The sequence below is a fragment of the Catharus ustulatus genome, chromosome 25 (assembly GCF_009819885.2).
Source record: "Catharus ustulatus isolate bCatUst1 chromosome 25, bCatUst1.pri.v2, whole genome shotgun sequence".
Classification (NCBI taxonomy): Eukaryota; Metazoa; Chordata; class Aves; order Passeriformes; family Turdidae; genus Catharus; species Catharus ustulatus.
Window position 1 is genome coordinate 5,659,744 of NC_046245.1, and position 18,421 is coordinate 5,678,164.

General features: G+C 55.5%; 1 protein-coding gene across 1 annotated transcript in view; it reads left to right on the plus strand.

Moving 5' to 3' along the window:
- Positions 1-11,044: 11,044 nt before the first annotated feature.
- The window catches only part of LGR6 (leucine rich repeat containing G protein-coupled receptor 6), a 143,044-nt gene continuing 135,667 nt past the window's right edge, over positions 11,045-18,421 (plus strand). The window contains exon 1 of the mRNA XM_033079937.1: positions 11,045-11,329. Coding sequence (XP_032935828.1) covers positions 11,133-11,329 — 197 coding nt within the window. The 5' untranslated portion in view covers positions 11,045-11,132. The remainder of the gene's footprint in view (positions 11,330-18,421) is intronic.

An 18,421-nucleotide genomic window follows, 5' to 3' on the forward strand; every position in this document is an offset into this window, starting at 1 on the left:
ACGGACTGGGTCCTGGACAGACGGACTGGGTCCTGCCACGCACCCCTGCAGCCTCTCAGTGCAGACACAGTGAGGGGCTGGACAGGATCCTCTCCTCTTTTGGGCACCTCCTGAGGTTCCTGGTGCTTGGAGAGTTCTCCAGCCCCCCTCACTCCACACTGTGGGGCTCTGATGCCCAACAGGAGCATGGAGCACCATGGCCTGCAGGTGCCTGTGGGCACTGGTGTGTGGAGCTCTCAGATGTGCTGTGGACAGAGCACTGTGGGAGCTGGCTTGTCTCAGCTGGTGGAATGGTCTTAGGTACAAACAATAAACAGCCCTAGGAAAGTGTGTGCTTGGAAGGGAGGCTTGGCTTTTGAGGGGTCCAGCTGACATGAAGGCTCCAGCACAGCAGCTGTTCTGAAAAGGGTGGATGTGTCCCCAGCCATGGGGCATAGCAGTGTCCCTTGGGCACTCCAGATGCTGCAGCCCACGGCACAGAAGCTTCCAGTCACTCTCATCTGCTCCCTCCCCTGAGGCAACACTTCTGCAGTGAATGTCCAGCCCACCCAGAGCTTCATGAGGAAGGGACACGTTTTCAGATGAAGCCTGGGCTCACAGTTGTGAACCTGCTGGCTCCCCAGCACCAAGGAACAGGGCAAAGCCTCCTGGTTCAGCTGATGTACTGGTAAGCAGCCTCAGCAGTCCTGCTGCTCTGGGAACTGTGTTGTCCATGCAAGGACATAGCTGCTCTGCAGGCAGGGGTGGCCATGCTCAAGCTGAAATCACAAGAAGCAACTCAGTTCACTGAGCTGCAAGTGCAGGACAGAAGGAAGAGTTAAAAAAAAGAAAATGGTTTCACAAGCATATTCCTCATGTAGAAAAAAACTGTATCTGGGGCCCTGTTTACCCTTCTTCTCCCCTTCATGCAGGGTGGGGTTACAGTGCAGTTCCAAAGCAGTGACCCTGTCACAGTGTGTCCCACACTCCTGCCCACTATTCCATGTCCTGTGTCAGCTGCCTTGGAGTTGAGTGAGGAGACACCACAGGTGTGATAAGGGGTTCCCAAGACCTGTAGTAAGGAGCAGAGAGCCCCAGGTGGGTGACTGAGTTGGCCACTCCTCCTAATGCCCCTGTGATTCCACTAGAAGCTTCTCCCTCTTCCAGAATGAGGATCTGCACCTCAGGATGGGACACCAGGCCACCTCAGCATCAGCCATCCCAGCACTGGGGTGAGCTCTCTCTTGGAACTGGTGGGTGCAAAAACTGATTTGGTGTCCTTTTTTTCCCTCTCCTAAATCACATTTCTCTTTGGCACTTGCTGTCCCACACACCTCCTGTACCACCCATCCCCAACAGCCAGCAGTGCTGGGCAGCCCCCAGCCAGGTGTCCTGCCTGCTGTCCCCTGCAGCCACTGCCCAGTGGGCACAGGCAGGGCACAGCTGGCTGGCAGCAGTGTCTCCCTGCACACAGGACACCTTCTGTACTGCAGGCAGAGCTGCTCAGTCTCCTCTGCCTCCCTGTGTTCCCTGTGCTGCTCCCAGCTCCGAGCTGCAGCGTTCCTGGGCTGGGGGAGCCCAGGCAGGGCAGAGCCTTGGTCCCATGGAGGGCTGGGGGAACCCAGGCAGGGCAGAGCCTCAGCCCCATGGAGGGCTGGGGGAACCCAGGCAGGGCAGAGCCTTGGTCCCATGGAGGGCTGGGGGAACCCAGGCAGGGCAGAGCCTCAGCCCCATGGAGGGCTGGGGGAACCCAGGCAGGGCAGAGCCTTGGTCCCATGGAGGGCTGGGGGAACCCAGGCAGGGCAGAGCCTCAGCCCCATGGAGGGCTGGGGGAACCCAGGCAGGGCAGAGCCTTGGTCCCATGGAGGGCTGGGGGAATCCAGGCAGGGCAGAGCCTCAGCCCCATGGAGGGCTGGGGGAATCCAGGCAGTGCAGAGCCTTGGCTCCATGGAGGGCTGGGGGAATCCAGGCAGGGCAGAGCCTTGGCTCCATGGAGGGCTGGGGGAGCCCAGGCAGTGCAGAGCCTCGGCCCCATGGAGGGCTGGGGGAGCCCAGGCAGGGCAGAGCCTTGGTCCCATGGAGGGCTGGGGGAATCCAGGCAGTGCAGAGCCTTGGCTCCATGGAGGGCTGGGGGAATCCAGGCAGGGCAGAGCCTTGGCTCCATGGAGGGCTGGGGGAGCCCAGGCAGTGCAGAGCCTTGGTCCCTTGGAGGGCTGGGGTAATCCAGGCAGGGCAGAGCCTTGGTCCCATGGAGGGCTGGGGGAATCCAGGCAGGGCAGAGCCTCGGCCCCATGGAGGGCTGGGGGAGCCCAGGCAGGGCAGAGCCTCAGCCCCATGGAGGGCTGGTTTTCCTCCCATGCTGGACATGCTGTGTGTGCAGTGCTGACTTCAGTGTAGCCCAGACCATCCTGAGTTGCCCATGGCCACCCTCACCCCTCCTGACCTGCATTGTCCTGGATCCAGCTGCTGTTGGGGAATGTTTCTGTGGGACTACATCTGTGATGTGACCCATCAGTCACTGCTCAGCCTGCACAAGTGACCATCCAGTGACTTGTTACATTGCAGTTCCTGGTGAGATGCCAGCATGCCAGGGGCTCTCCAGGAGCATGAGTGAATACTTCCAACATGAAAAGGGCCTGTGAAGCTCAGTGGACGTTCTCATGTGCCCAAAAGGATTTATTATGTTGCCCTGGGAGGAGCCCAGCCCTTGCCCTTGCTCACAGGGAGCTTGATGGCTTTATGACTTTTATGTAACTCCCAAACCACACTAGTGCTGCTGGGTGAGGGTCACAACAGGGAAGTGTTTGTTTCCACAGCCCTGCAGCCAGGATCAGTGGTGTTGGGCTGTTGGCTGCACACGAGGTCCCTTTGCTTTGCACCTGCCATGTATGTCTGGGCCACCATGGGAGGACACACCAGTGCACACTGGTTGTTAACATCAAGCAAGCAAGCTGCAAAGTCAAACCTGGTTCAAATAATTATGTGCCATTTGTTTGTCCAGAGTCTGGAGCTCACATGCTGGTGAAGTTTAGACTGCCCAGCAGTGCAGAATCTCACCAGTGCTGGGGGTTTTACCTCTAGAGCCCCCAAGAAGAAGTAGTCTCAGACACCATGTGTCCTGCTCACACATGCACAGAGCCCCATCTTCTTTAGACCTGCACTGGAAACAACCCTGATGTCCAGCTTTCACCCTCCAGCTGCAACCAGCCTTTAAAATAATTCTTGGGCCACAGGACAGCAGCCTTCTGCCAGGACCTGCAGGTCCACTCACACATACCCCTGGAAAAACAATGAAAATACTGATACCTTCATCATGGAGACTCAATCCCATCCACTTGTAGAGCTCCTCTCCCTGCTCCACCTGCAGCACCATGGCTGACCTGCAAAGCCTGTAAAGGCAGAGCTTCCTGTGCTGGAAGGAGTGAGAGAGCTGCAGGTGTGGGAAAGGGCTGGTGTCGTGCCCTCAAACAGGGCAGAGGTGAATCAGACCTGGATCCAGCTCCAGCATCACCTTGCTGGTGCTGCTGGACACAGCCTGTGGCTCTCCTGGCTTTGCATGGCCCAGGAGCCCTGGCTGCTGGCCATGGTTGATCTCCAAGGTGTGTGTAGAGATGAGTTAGCATCAGGCTCTTGTTCAAGGTGTGCAGTCTGCACTCAACACTGACAAACCTTTGCACCTGTATGTCCCTGCATGGGTTATGATGTTAAAACACCTGATGCTCATTGTCTCAGAGGATTTCAAGATCTGTGGAGTGCCCTACCTGCAAAGCAGGGCCAGTCACAGTGACAGGGAGGATGCCATGGGCTAGCAGGAGCCTTGTGAGGGGCACAGAAGAAGGTTGACCAGGGGTTTTGCCCTCTAGGGCCTGGGAGCCAGTGTGTGGGACTTTTGCTGCTGGCTGCCTCCCCTGCAAGGGTGGGCATTGTCCCTCTTGGCTCTGTATCACCCTTCAGCAGCCCAGGGTTCTGCAGGGACAAATCCTCCCTTGCTCCCAGGTGCACCTACCAGGGTGTCCCTGCAGCCCAGCCAGGACTGCCTCCTCCAAAATGGGCAGCTGCCAGGGATAAGGAGAGACAGGAGCCCCCCAGCCTCTCTCTGCTGTTTTTCCACAGTCAGAACTGCCCTGTGGTGATCAGAGTCATCATGGCTTGGGCATTGCTCAAAGCCATGTTCTGTATGGAGGGGCTCTGGGCCTGGCTCCACAGCTGATGGCAGAGGAGGGAAGCCCCAGAATGGGACAGAATTGCTTTCATGGGCAAGAGCAGATCATCATCCTCATGGGACAACCTGGCCAAACCCTGGGCCACACTCTGATTGCAGTGACCAAGCAAAGGTGGGGCGAGTTCTGCAGGCACCTGCCCCACACCAACTCTCATCCTGGAGCTCAGCACAGCATGGGACTGTCCATCCTGGGCAGGGCACCAGGAACCTTCCACAGCCCCTTGGGAAATACCCCTGGATCTCCTGTGTGTCTGTGCACAGCAGTGCCAGGGCAGGGCACAGGGCTGATGCCCTGTCACCCACAGCAGTGGCACAGAGCTGCCAGGGGCGCTGGCCCTGAGACATAGGAAGGAAGGTAAAGCCATGGTGAGGGAGGCATGGTGCTGTCTGCAGAGCCTCCATAAGCCCAGGAGTGAGGGATCCCTCAGCCCTCACATCTGGCTAACACATCTGGCATGGTGTTCCCAGCAGCCAGGTGAACCTGCAGACATCTGCAGCTAAAGCACAGCTTCTCCAGCAGCTGTGGTGGGAGCTCCTCACCTCCAGGAAAGCACAGGACAGGGGTTTATGACACAAACGGGCCAGCAGGTTTTGCCCAGTGAGTGCACTGTGGCTGTGACAGGCACACAGTGTGTCTGTGGCACAGCCTCTGCTCCGTGCTTCGTGTCCTGCCTGACAGGAGGCCAAGCTGGTGACGATGATGAATTTATGACCTCCCACCCACTGCTGCAGTGGAGTCTGGAGCCACAGATGCTTACAGAGGGTGTTGTGGGAGCTGCGGTTTGGATGAATAATTTTCCAGCCCTGCAGCTCAAGAGCCATGAAACCCAGAGGGGGAGAGAAAGACAACAGAGCTTGTTTTAACAAAACAAGCCTCTGGCTTGGGCTGCCCAGTGAGTTCTGGGCCATGCCATGTTGTTCTTCATGTTTATCCTGCTCCAGATGAGCAGCATCCAGCCACTGCCCTCCTCCATCAGCCCTGGTGCAGAGGTTAAAAGAGGAGATGAGCAAGAGCTTGCCTCTTTGGACCCCCCTTCCTACTCCCTGCTCTCCTTTCCATGGCTGCCACAGCAGGGGCTGACTGGGTTGCTGTTGCCAAGTGACAGGAGACAGGAATATCCACCCCTCGAGCTGGGCATGCACAGCCATGGGAGCCTGGTGGTGGCTGCTGGAGCACCACAGCTCCTTGATCCCGCAGTTTCTCCAGCGCTGAACCTCACCCCAGGCTCTCACCTGGCCCGTGCTGTCCCCAGGGCACAGAGTGCAGCTGCTCCACATCTTTGCACAACACAGTAATGGGCCCTTGCTCCCATTTCACCCTGGCACGTCCCCAGCTGGACACCTCCATGAAATCAGGTGCTGGCACCAGTCAGGGCATGGAATGCCCACTGCCCACCTGAGCTCTACCAGACCAGGAGCAGCAGGATTGCAGGCAGATGCCCCAAGGATCTGCAGCATTCTCCATCATCAGCTGCTAATGTTGGCCACCTCCTGGTGAGCAGAAGTGCTGGGGCCAGCACAGATTGAGGGGAGGTCTGAACTGGAAGGGGAATTCACATAATCACAGCGTTTGGAGGGATCTCTGAAGATCTTCCAGTCCCACCCCCCTGCCAAGGCAGAATCACCTGGAGCAGTGACAGAGGAACACATCCAGATGGGTCTTGAACATCTCCAAAGGGAAAATCCACAAACTCCTTGGGAAATTGTTCCAGTACTCTGCCACCCTAAATGTGAGCAAGTGCTTCCTCATGTTGAGGTGGAATGTCTTGTGTTTTAATTTATTCCTCTAGGGACAGGTGAGTAGTACTGGATCTGAGGGTCCCTCCTCAACACCCCTCTTGCAAGTGCAAGGCTTGCTGTGGTTGTGGCTCCCTGACCCAGCTGAGGAGCAGGTGCTCCCTAAGAAAGGTCTTCAAGCATGTAGGACACTGGACCAGGGTTCTGTTCCACCTAACAGCTCTCCCACATGGCTTTTCACCTCTGTCCCTCTTCTCTGCAGGGCATGGAGACAGAGGTGTGCCCCTTTTTGCAAGCAGTGCCTCCCAGAGCAAGGGGTTAAAGTGCATCTGAAGGTTGTGCTTCTCTGTGCCCCAGGCGTCAGGCTGGAGCCATCCTTGTCGGTGTGACTTCACAGGCACTGTCAGGAAGCAGGGACACCTGTCCCTGTGCTTCCCCTGCCCCAGCCAGAGCCATGTGCTGGGCACTGGGCCCTGCTGCTTGTTTGCAAGTGTTTGCTGTCACATTTTGGAAATGCTGTCAGATGAGCTGGGTGAGTGAATGCCACAACACCTGGGCCAGTCCTGGTGATGCTGATTTTTTCTCTGGTGTCCCTGTGCCCTGTGGTCCTGCCTAAGGCTCTCTGCATCCCCTCCTGCCCCTGTAAGCCCCTGTGGAGGGAGGGACTGGCTGCTGTCCTCCCCAGTGTGAGGCATGGCATCAGTCCCTACTGGAACCAGTGGAACACAGCCAGCATCATCCAGGTCTGCAGTGTGGACTGGCTGTCCTTACAGAGCAGCCAGACTGGGATCCTACTGGGTTGATCCAGAATCCTATAAAATCTGGAAGGAAATAAAAAGAGGGCAAAAAGCAGCTGCCCCATGGGAGCAGGGCAGGAGACACATTTGTGGTTTGTTCTGGGGACCCCTGCTGAGGACAGAAACAAACAGCTCCATCAGCAGTTTTCCCAGCTCGGGAAGGACCCCAGCTGGATGTCCAGGGCACTGGCATCACCTTTGGAGGGGCAGCATCACCTCCCTCCCCTCTGCAGGGCGAGCACTGCCAAAGTCGAGCTGTTCCACCAGGGCCCACAGAGACCCTGTGGCTCTGCAGGAGGGGACATCAGTGCTTGTCACTGGGGTGCTGCTGCAGCCCTGCCCCAGCCACAGCTCCACAGCGGCTCTGTCAGCCTTTGAACACCACCAGCTCCACAAAACCTTGCCAGGCACAATCCTCAGGCCAAAGCCTGTTTGGAATCTCATTTCTGGCCCACAGAGAGGACCTGGCCTGGTGCACAAGTCCTGGCTCTCCTCAGGTGCAAGGCTGCAGCCCAGTCAGACCCCCTGGAGCATGTGCTGGTGTGAGGGACACTGCCCACTCCCACCACCCCGGGCTCCCCTGGGCCCCTGGCCAGCTGAGGCCATGGCTGTGCAAGAACTGGACCTTGCTCTCCACTCAGGTTGTATTCTGAATTTCCCCAAGGTTTTTCTTTCAATTCCTGCTTTTAAGCAAACTGTAGGAAGACCTATTAGTGTGGAGACAACAGGAGAAACATCAGCTGGGACGGCATCTGCCACTGAGAGGTGGCAGGTGACCAAAAAAAAACCCCCAAATAAATATTTTGAAACTTTGCATGGATTAATCCATTAACAGATTCACAATAACTACCCAGGAATTCCAGTGATACTATACATACTATACACTGTATAGTGTATAGTGCAGAATTTTAAAATTTATGTTACTTTCTTGTAAGCTAGCAATAAAAATGAGGGTGCCTTAGAACTGTACTGAAGAGTATGCTTTCAATCTTTTCTAAAATCAAATTGCAGTTGAATTATAAGGCCTCAGGATTGTGATTGTTAAAGATGCATTGGTTCTCTGAAGGTATTTTAGCAGTTCCTGCCTGTCTTTGATGAAAGTTTCCCCTCCTCTAATGCTGTCTCAGTGTATTGTAGGCAGACAAATTTTCTCAGGCAAGTAGAAAGAAGACTACATGAAAGCAAAATAGAAACATCTTCTATCTAAATCTTCGAATTATAGGATAATTCGATAGTTAGCGAAATGCTGCTAACTTTGAAAAATTCGGGAAGAAAGCCCCAGCTCCATCCTTTAAGGGGCGGGGGCCGTGCGGGGGTGGCTGCGGAGCAGCGCTCTCCTCTCGCACAGCGCGTTCTGCCGCTAGAGGACAACACACAAACACGGCTGAGCTGCAGGAAAACACGAAAATATCACTGCCCTCCCGCTAGAGGACAACACACAAACACGGCTGAGCTGCAGGAAAACATGAAAATATCACTGCCCTCCCGCTAGAGGACATCACACAAACACGGCTGAGCTGCAGGAAAACATGAAAATATCACTGCCCTCCCGCTAGAGGACAACACACAAACACGGCTGAGCTGCAGGAAAACATCGCTGCCCTCCCAGCGCTGAGCTGAGCGATGGCACAGCCCCCCCTGCTCCCACTGAGCTGCAGGTTCAGCGAGACACGGCTGGAAAGGACACTTCCACCCCGAGGGACTTACTCAGAAATTCCATGCTTACCATGGAAGCATCAAAGCTCTCTGCTCCTCCAAGCAGCTTGGTGTCCAGACTCTTAGTTTTTCCAGGAGTCGGGTGGCACGCTGGAATAAGTGACACTTTGAATGCTGGCAGCTGTTATAAGATCTCAAAGAAATAAGACATGGATACGAACCACCATAGCTGGCCTGGAAAAAAAGGAGAGAAGTCCAAGTGTCATGCACATGGAGAAAAGCTCTCCAATGTCAGGACATGCTGCTCCAAAAAAAAGTGAAAATTTCAGTCAGTACCTTCCTAAGGAAACATCCCTCCTTCAGCTGAATGATGGTTTTCAATAGAAACTCTTCAGTGTGATTTTTTGTATGAATAATGTGATCAGCCAGAGCTCTGGGCTCCTGAGGACAATTCACTGAGAGAGGAATTGTCAGGAGGTGGTAATGTGGTTGGCATTGGCTGGAGGGAGAGGAGCAGGAATCCCAGATAAGAGCTGCTGCTGCTGCAGACAGGAGTGACAGGCCTGACACTGTCTCCAAACTGACTTTGAATTCATGGCTGCTGTCAGAGCATGTCCAGCCATTCCAGGCCCTGCCAATGTCCCATGCCAGAGCTGGAGGGGAAGCATGTGAGGAGCCCCAGGGATTCATCCCTCTGAGGAGGGCTCCCCTCTCCCCACCAAGCTGTGTTTTACATTTGTAGATGTCAAAAGACATTGCAAATGTTGAATTAATGACATCCCCAGCACTGGTCATGATGGAAGCAGCTTAATTCCAATTAAATCAGTTCCTACTCCCAGACCAAAATCCTCTGCACTCAGTGATGGTTTTTCCAATGACTGCAGCAGTTGCAGAGAGTCCTGAAACGGCAGGATCTGAGTGCACTTTGCAATGAAATAGTTTCAGGTCCAGCATCATCCCAGCCAGGAGCCCCCAGCCAGGGTCTGTGCCTCAGCCCCAAACCCTGAACTCCATCTGGAGCACTTTTTTGGGGGGGAAACACCCCCTCTGATTCACAGGTCTCAAGGCACCCCAACCTGGAACTGTTTAAGTCTCCCACTGTGCCGGTTCACCTTCCTGACCCCAGATAACTCTTCCACCTCTTTTATCCTGTGATAATGGGGATATCAATCAGGAAACTCTTATGCCAGAAGGAATGGCCCATTCAGAGGAAGCAGGGCTGTGAAAGCATCTCTCAGTCTGTGCCTTGGCCACATGGCACTTTGTCATAATTGTAGTGGGAGGGATGACTTTTTGGGTGCTCTTTGCCCAATCCTGGGCCCTTCTTTCTCTGCTTCTTCACCTCCATTCATGGGTGTGAGGGAGGAAGAGGGAGGAACAAACCAGGAGTCCAGATCCACCTAAAGCCCCATGGACAGCTGTCTGTCTTCAGTGTGAGCCCCATGTTCAGCTGCTGTCCTCTTACAGATGAGGTGCTTGGCTCTGTACAGACTCTGTGTGGTTCAAGCTGTGGGGCCAGGCTCAGCCCTATCCCTCAAACACTGCCATGGGATGGCAGCAGTCACTGAGGGCATCACAGTGGCACTGAGCAGCCAGTGGCTGTCATGAGAGGAATGGAGCTGTCCTTTGCAGCCCTCTCCTTTTGCAGGTCCAGCACTCTTTGCTAAGCAGGTGTTTCTGCTGCCCCAGACTTCAGCACCTCGTGGATACAGAATCCTGTTCTGATGCACAGCCCACATGTTCCAGGACACCATGGGGCCCTGGCCTAGGCAGTACCCCCTGCTAAGCCAGGCCATGACACAGGTCCAGGTGACAGCTTCAAGCTCCCACTCCGTGGACAATTCCTCTACTTTGGCCACTTTACCCAGGGCTAGAAAGAGCTCTTGAAGCAACCCAGCTCCCTGCTCCTGGAATCAGTGCTGGGCAGCTCCTGCAGAGGCAGCTCCTGCTCCCTTGATCTGGACAAAACTGAGAGGAGCAGCATGTCCCACCATGGAGCTGTGACACTGCTGCTCCATCCCCCTGCACGTCCCCCCAGCCCCTGCCTGCTGCAAGGAGAGAGAAAACAGGGCTGCTGGAGGGTGAGGGCTGGAGCTCAGGACAGACAGACAGACAGAGAGACAGCCTTGGGCATGGTCACTCGCAGCAAAGAGCTTGTCCTGAGCTCCTCAGTCCCTTCTCCCCAGCTGCACCCTGACTCTCCAGTCCCAGCTGAGTTTAGCAGCCAGCACAGACACAGAGTCCTTTATCTGGGGTTGTATTTCAGCGTCCCGAAGTCTGGAGCCCTTGAAGTACCGGTTGGGTACTTCAGCCTCACTACTTACACTCCTCTGCCCTGCTAGAGCCAGCTCTGCCTTCCCCTGCCTTGCTATCTCACAAAAACCCGGTTACAAAACAAGTCTGGGTCCTGGAGCTATGAACAGGTCTTTATTTTTTTTTTTTTTTGAGGTTTCTTTTGGTTGTTTTTTGGTTTTTTTTCTTTTCTTCCCTTTGAATGAAATTCCTGCCAGCTCTAAGAGAGAGAGAGAGAGAGAGAGAGGGAGAGAGAGAGGGAAAGAGTAGAAAGTTTAACTCCTCCCATTGGAGTGTCTCACGCCCCTGCCCAGCCCTTGAAACCCAATAACCAAGATCATTCAGCAATGCCTCCCCTTGCCTGGCTGCATCCTCCCCACACCGGGACCTGCCGGAGATCCCGTGCCCGCTGCGTGCCCGGCGCCGGGAGCCGCAGCCGAGGGGCGAGGATGGGCACGCTGCTCTTCTGGGGCATTGTCCTGGCGTGCTGTGCCCGCTGCCAGGCGGTGCCTGTGGAGCCAGGTGCTGCGCCCTCCTGCCCGCCCCAGTGCCACTGCGAGCAGGATGGCATCATGCTCTCGGTGGATTGCTCCGAGCTGGGGCTTTCGGAGGTCCCAGCGAACCTGAGCCCTCTCACCGCTTACCTGTAAGTACAGCCCTGGCTGCTTCTTTTGCAATGCTTCCCCCGGACCCCTTCGACAGCTGCGGCTTTCCTCCGGCTTGGAAGTTTGTGCCACATATTCCCCAAATTAAATTTCCTGTGGAAATTAGAAACCAAGCAAAATAACAACAAAAAAGAGGCAGCTCTTTGGGCAGGACCTGCCAAGCTCCCCTCCTCCCGCGCCCCTCTGCCAGCGCTGTTTATACTACGATGTTCTGCTCTGCTCCGTGATTGCAGCGGACCAGGGGAACTGACTTGCTGGGTCGATTTTGATTGTCTGAGCACATAATGGAGTATTTTTGCACAGCAATTAGCGCAAACTGCTCTGGAATCCTTCTGTCAAGCATTTCAATAGCTGCAATAACTCAGAGCTTTGCGGGGTTTGGGTTGTGCTGGCCACCAGCAGTGTCCGAGCAGCCTTTTTAGAATGAGTATTAAAGCCTTGTAAGAGGTTTGGGGGGGGGGGGGGGGGGGGGGGGTGGTAAGTGTTGTGATTATTTATGTATTATTTTTATTTTAAAATTCTTGATTATCTGAACATTTCATAGCCCTTCTGATGTTAATACCCCAAGGGGTTAATTGACAGAGACTGCTGCGTTCGTTTCTAGCCCCAGAGGTGGTCTCGGTGCCATCACACTGGTGACGACTGAGGATCCTGATAAACGACTGTGGAAAAATCTCAGGGTTTAATCGGGGGAGGAAACATCCCTCTCAGGGAGACAAGTCATCCCTGAGGAAGATGCTTTCTGGGTTTATAGGCAGCGCTGCAGCCACGAGCCACAGCTGTTTGGCAGGCAGGCTGGGAAGCACCGTGGCATTGGCAGCTCGGAACGCAGCCAGGGCACTGCCGAGGGCAGCCGTGTGTGCCCCAGCCAGGGCTGGGGATGTTCATGCTGTGCTCCTGCCGAGCGGGGACTTGTGGCTGGGGGTGCCATGCAGACCATGGGATTGGTTTTCCCAAGCCCTGGATTTTGCTGGGACACAGGTGCTCAGCTGTCGGAGCAAAGCACCCAAACCCGTCCAGGAAGGGCTTGGCACAGCCAGGTGGAAGCTGCCACAGCTGGATGAGAGCTCCTCTGCTCCTCCCGCTCGCCTGAGGAGCTCAGTCTTGTGCCAGCCACTGGATGTCCAGAGCTGTGTTGGGCTAGCTGGGAGAGAAATAAGACAGGAAAGGACGATGCTCACTGGAGACCATGAAAGATGAGAGAAATGTGTAATGCAGGCTGTATTTCTTCTGGGAGAGGGAACCACTTGTTCCATGAGGTGTGACCGCACAGAACTGTCCCCGGGGCTTGGTTTGGAACCGGCTGTGCAATGTCACAGGACCATGTGGGAGAATGCAGAACTTTGCAGCGCTGATGCTTCTGTTGGGACAGGGGGCAGCCCCATCGGGACCCGCCTCACCCTGGGGTATCACGGCACGGGGCACCCGCTGCTGCCACTCCGCAGAGAAGGTGCTGCAGGTCATCCCCACAGGGCTGTCCCTTGAGCTGGGAGCTGCAGAGCTGCCCGCACGAACCCAGGCACATTTCGGTGTTCCCGGAGCTCAGTGCCGCATTTACCCTGGCCACGGTGGCTGGAGCAGGGACACAGAGCGCTGGGACAGGGATCCCTGTGCACGGACCCCAGCGGGTGCTGCCGGCCCGGGGGGGCTGGCGGGGAGCGATGACTGCCCCGACTACTGGCTGAGCCTTGGATTTCACCGGGACTGGATCCTCGGGACAGCCCTGGAGCACCCAGCACTTCGGGATGGTGCTGGTGAAGTCCCTTGGCAGCGGCTCCGTTCCCCGTGGGTTGTACCGGCCCCGTTCCCCCGTGTCTGCACCGGCCTCATTCCCCCGTGTCTGTACCAGTCCCACTCTCCCGTGTCTGTACCAGTCCCACACTCCCGTGTCTGTACCAGTCCCACTCTCCCGTGTCTGTACCGGCCCCGCTGTCCCGTGTCTGTACCGGCCCCGTTCCCTCGTGTCTGCACCGGTCCCGTTCCCCCGTGTCTGTACCAGTCCCACTCTCCCGTGTCTGCACCGGCCCCGCTGTCCCGTGTCTGCACTGGCCCCGTTCCCTCGTGTCTGCACTGGCCCCGTTCCCCCGTGTCTGTACCAGTCCCGTTCCCCCGCGTCCGTACCAGTCCCACTCTCCCGTGTCTGTACCGGCCTCATTCCCCCGTGTCTGCACCGGCCCCGTTCCCTCGTGTCTGCACCGGTCCCGTTCCCCCGTGTCTGCACCGGCCCCGTTCCCCTGGGCTCACACGGTGGCTCCAGTGACAGCGGTGTCCTTTTGCAGGGGCAGAGTCCCCTCCCCAGCCCCCATCGCAGAGGGGACGCCCGGCTGGTGGGACCCTCGGGGTGCGCTGTGAGCCCGGGGGTCTCGGAGGGAGCCTCAGTTTTCCTCCCTCCCTCCCTCTTTGCGGAAAACCGAGCCGCTCGGTGCTTCTCCATTAAAGCCTGCCGGTGAGAGGACCAGACAGATATGATGGAGGTAGAAAGGACGAACTGGGAATGACTGGAGGAGGACTGGAGAGCTGGGTGTTCTCCCTGCTCCTGTCACTGCTCTTAGCAAGTTATGTGACATGAGATTCCCAGGTACAAGTGTGCAGCCAGGGCTGATTTGTCAAAGCAAATCAGCACAAATTTTGTAGGAAGTATGGATATTGGAGTGAGTTCTTCATGGAAATACAAGCTTAAACTCCACATTCCAATATGTAAAGAAATGCTGGATTGCTTTGGAGAGCTACCAAGGCTGAAGAGAGAGCCCTGCAATGGCAGCAGGAGCACGGAGCCTGCGCGCAGAACTTCCCAATTTCTTTGCTCCGTGCCCTGTCTTCTGGCACTGTGGAGAGCAGGACTTCCTCTGGAGCAAAATAAGGGATCCTCGTAATCACCCCTGATTAGGCACTGCCTCACCACTAATGAGCTGCTGTCCACGCCCCATCCTGACGGTGCTGCGCCCCACTGTGCCTGTTTCTCTGAAGTATCCTCTCCTCGTTCACTCCTGCACCTTTCTGAATTTGACCCCGGTCCCACCCATCCAAAGCCAAGTGTTTTCAGTGGTGACATCGCTGGTGAAATTGCAGCCGTGGTCAAGAAGATGGGAACTATTTCCCTTTCGCTGAGGTGCCAGTGCAGTCCTGTGTCACATCTCTGTCTCTCAGTGTGTGTCACAGAGTTGATCTGGGGCTGCACAGAAGTGGCTGGAGCTGCTGGGGAAGGGACAGCTGGGGGTGCAGGGGAGTGGAGCTGCAAAGGGAAGATTCCTCTGCAGCAGAGAGGTGACTGTGCAAAGGGGCTCAGAGAAGGATGGGAAAGTGGAAAAAGCTTCTTGGTGCTTAAAATATAATTTTAGCTGTGATCCCTGGCACCACTGCACACCCTGCATGGTACCTGGTGGAGCAGTCCCACTCCAGAGTCCCCAGGGTAAATGCTGCATCCCCTGGGCTGGTGCAGTTCAGTCCCCAGCTGTACCCACAGCTGTCACCAGGAAGATGTCCACAGCTGGGTGCAGGTGCTCAGTGCAGCCCCCTGTCCTAGGATGGCATCCTGACCCCCCTCAGCCCATGTATCTGGCTACCAGCTCCTGCAAGGGGGGCAGGTGGCAATGCTGGAGGTGAAGGAATGCTCTCAATTTGCAAAGGCTGCTCCTCTTTCACAAAAAAAAAGAAAAGAAAAAAAGAAAAAAGAAATACACCATGTTGCTTGTGACTGCCAGGTCTCTCCCAGAGATATGCTGGCCTGTCCAACTGGCACTTGCAGGAAAGAAATGGAGAGTCTGTCTTAGCAGAGGACACCTTGGGATGGAAAGGCAACAGCAGCAGTGGCCATGTGTGGACATCAGCTGGCCAGGGAGCACCCACACCCCACACCCCACACCCCACACCCCACACAGGTCTAGAGGGATGTGACACTTCTTGCAGTGTCTTATCCCCAGCCTGGAATGCAGGTACATGCGGAGGGACTGGACAGATATCCTAAGCTGGAAGACACTTCTGAAGATCTTTATCCACATTCAAACAGGTCCATCTTGTGAGGCTGGTCAGGATCTTGTCCTGTAGGTATCTACTGGATAATCTTAGGAGTATCTCTAAGACTCCCTCACCTTTTTGCCTTTCTTTACTATCCCGTTTTTCCTAATATCAAATTGCAAATTCCTATGGTTCATCTTGTGCCTGTTCATCACCTCTCATCCTTCCCCTGCACAGCTCCTAGGAGACATTGGCTCCAGCTTCTCTACACCTTTGTAGTCAATAGTTAAAGACAGCAATAACACTCCTCCATTCCTCCTGTTTTTTGTGATCAAACCTGCTGGTGTGAGCAGTGTGTGGGACACAGGCAGAGCAGGGAGCACTGCCCTGTGCCAGAGGGGGAATGGAGACACTACAGGGAAAGAGATGAAGATGGAGGACACAAACCTGGAGGGTGCCAGACACAAGAAGCAGCTGGAGTAGCCATCCCCCACTTCCCAAGGGCCTCAGGTCTCCCCAGCCTCATGGAGGGGTCAGGCAGTTCTGCTGCTCTGTGCCCATCCCCAGAAACACCAGTGCCTGCTGTGCTCTTGTCCCAGGCCCCTGCACACCTCACCGTGGAACCTGGCACTGCCTGCAGTGCTGTTCTCTGACCTGGGACACCAGCAGAGACCTGGGGCAGGACACAGCTGATGAGGCTGTCAGGCTGCTCCTGTCACAGCAGGGTCTGGGGCAGGGAAAAGCAGCAGGTCCTGGCTGCTCCCAGATGTCACCAAGCATCTCGTGAGGCTTCCAAGACAGGAAGTTTCTCATTCCCCACACTGCCTCCTTTAAGGAGAATGGTACCAGGAGCCTCCAGGGCTGTTCTCACCTTGCAGAGACATTTTGAGAAACTGCCTGGAATTTAGTATCCCACTGGGAATCTGGGGCCCTGCATCACCCACTCCTCTCTGAGCTACTCTGGAATTAAGTGCCACACAGACCCCTGACAGGGATGTGCAGGAGACAGGGATGCTTTGAAGCTGAGCAGACCCTTCACTGTGACACAGTGCTGGATCCAGCATAGGGCAGAGTGAGGGAAAGATGCCTTTTTCTTGATATTTGCATTTTCTTTTGTTTCACAGAACTGCAGGTAGGTGAGGCAGCAGGTTTGGAGGCTCAGTACTGCTGCTGCCTGGAGCAATTTGAGCAGCAGTGCTGAGGGCAGCTCCCCTCAGCCCAAATCTCTCCCCACGTGCAACATCTGCCCCTTGTAGCCCCCACTGTGGTAAGGACAACCACCACAACCCCAATGGGGAGCACCCCAAGAGCAGCCACAGGAGCTGAGATGCCAGTGGGGGCCCAGGAGGGGCAGGCAGGACAGCTCTGGGGAGGGTGTTGGGGCTGAAGGGGTGATTAAAGCTTCCAAGGAGTTGGGTTTTCCTGCAGGTGTGACAAGGACCCCCATGTGCCTTTGGGACAGTCACACACCCTAGGGAGAAGGAGGGAGCAGCAAAAATGCAGAGAGCACAAAGTCCCACTGCAGAGTGTAAATTAAGTCCTTCCTGGGGCCAGTGCTGTCCCCCTGCCCCAGGGGATTTTGCACAGACCATGAGTCACCATCCTGTGCCTGATGCATGCCTGGTGCCAGGGCCCATCCACACCTTCATCCTCATGCCATGGTCACAACAGCAGCCCCAGTGTTGCACCAGGACCCATCCAAACACACCACAAAGGTGCAGACCCTTCCAGACCCTTCCCCTTCTCAGGCCACAGTGGAGCCCAGGACCATCAAAAGCTATCAGCTGGCCAGCACACTAGGGGCTGCTCTCTGCTTGACCTTTCCTGCTGGCAGATTGATTGGAAGTGCCATTCCTGCCCTGTACAGTCTGAAGTCCACAGTCTCATCCTTGGGAATGCCCAGAATGCCTGGGAGAAGGGCAACCAAAGCAGGAGCAATGGGAAATGTTTATGGGCTTGGGGTGGTGGATGAGGGAGATAAAGCTGCTGAGGGGCACTTGAAGAGCTGGGCACACTGCAGTGGATTCACAGGTTTATATTCACCATTTATCAGCTTTGACAAACTGTTTTTTTCCATTCCTGAAATATCAGGGCTAACAAGGGTTTCCCATTTTCAGGGATTTGGGTTCCTTCAAAGGGCCTTTGTAAAGGCCATCTGCTGACTCCACGCAGGGACACAGGTGTGCTCTGCATCCTCACTGCATCTGTGCCAGCAGGATCTCAGAGATTTTAAGGGTAGGGCACCTAGATTCAACTCCAGCTGCCCAGCACCTCAGTTACAACCTCAGGGTCTCCCGTGGGTGACAGTGGCTTTTTTCCTGGCATGTTGCTATGAAGGCCCCAGGGGGGAACATCACCCAGCACTCCTGCATGATGGCATTTTGGGATACCCAAAAAGGCTGCTCCAAAGACCTGTCTGAGCCCCAGATTTCAGGCAGGGCTGTTGGCACTGAATCCAAGGCTCTGGCTGCTGTTTCCCTCTGGAGCAGGCAGGTGAGCACTAACCAGAATCAGTAATTCCTGTCCTGTGCTCCCTGGCCTGCAAGGGGGAGAAAACCAGAGAAAATCTGGGATCAGACACAGCTTGTGAGAGAAACTGAACAGCAACAGGGAAACAGCACAGCTCCTGAGCAAGTGTTTCCAAATGGCCTTTTGTGTCCTCTGGACAAGGTGGAACTCCCAACCCAGCAAGAGCTAAAATTCCCCAGTCCCTTGGCTCCCAGCAGTGCTCAGTGTGCCTTCATCCCTGCATCGAAGATGATGAGAATAATTCTGCAAATGCTTCATGGCTGTGTGTCTGGACTCGAGGCTCAGGGCAGAGCAGTGGAAAGACACCAAACTCCACAGCAGGCAGACAAAATAGAGGTGAGGGAGCTCAGATCAGGGGGATGGACGGAGTGAGGGGTGGGTGGGAGTGCTCAGACCAAAGCCACAAAATGGTTTGGGTTGGAAGGACCTTAAAGATCATTTCATTCCATTTTCCACCATCTCAGGTTGCTCCAAGCCCCATCCAACCTGACCCCAAACACTTCCAGGGATGGGGCAGCCACAGCTCTGGGCAACCTGTGCCAGGGCCTCAGCACCTTCACAGGGAAAAATTTCTTATGAACATATAATCT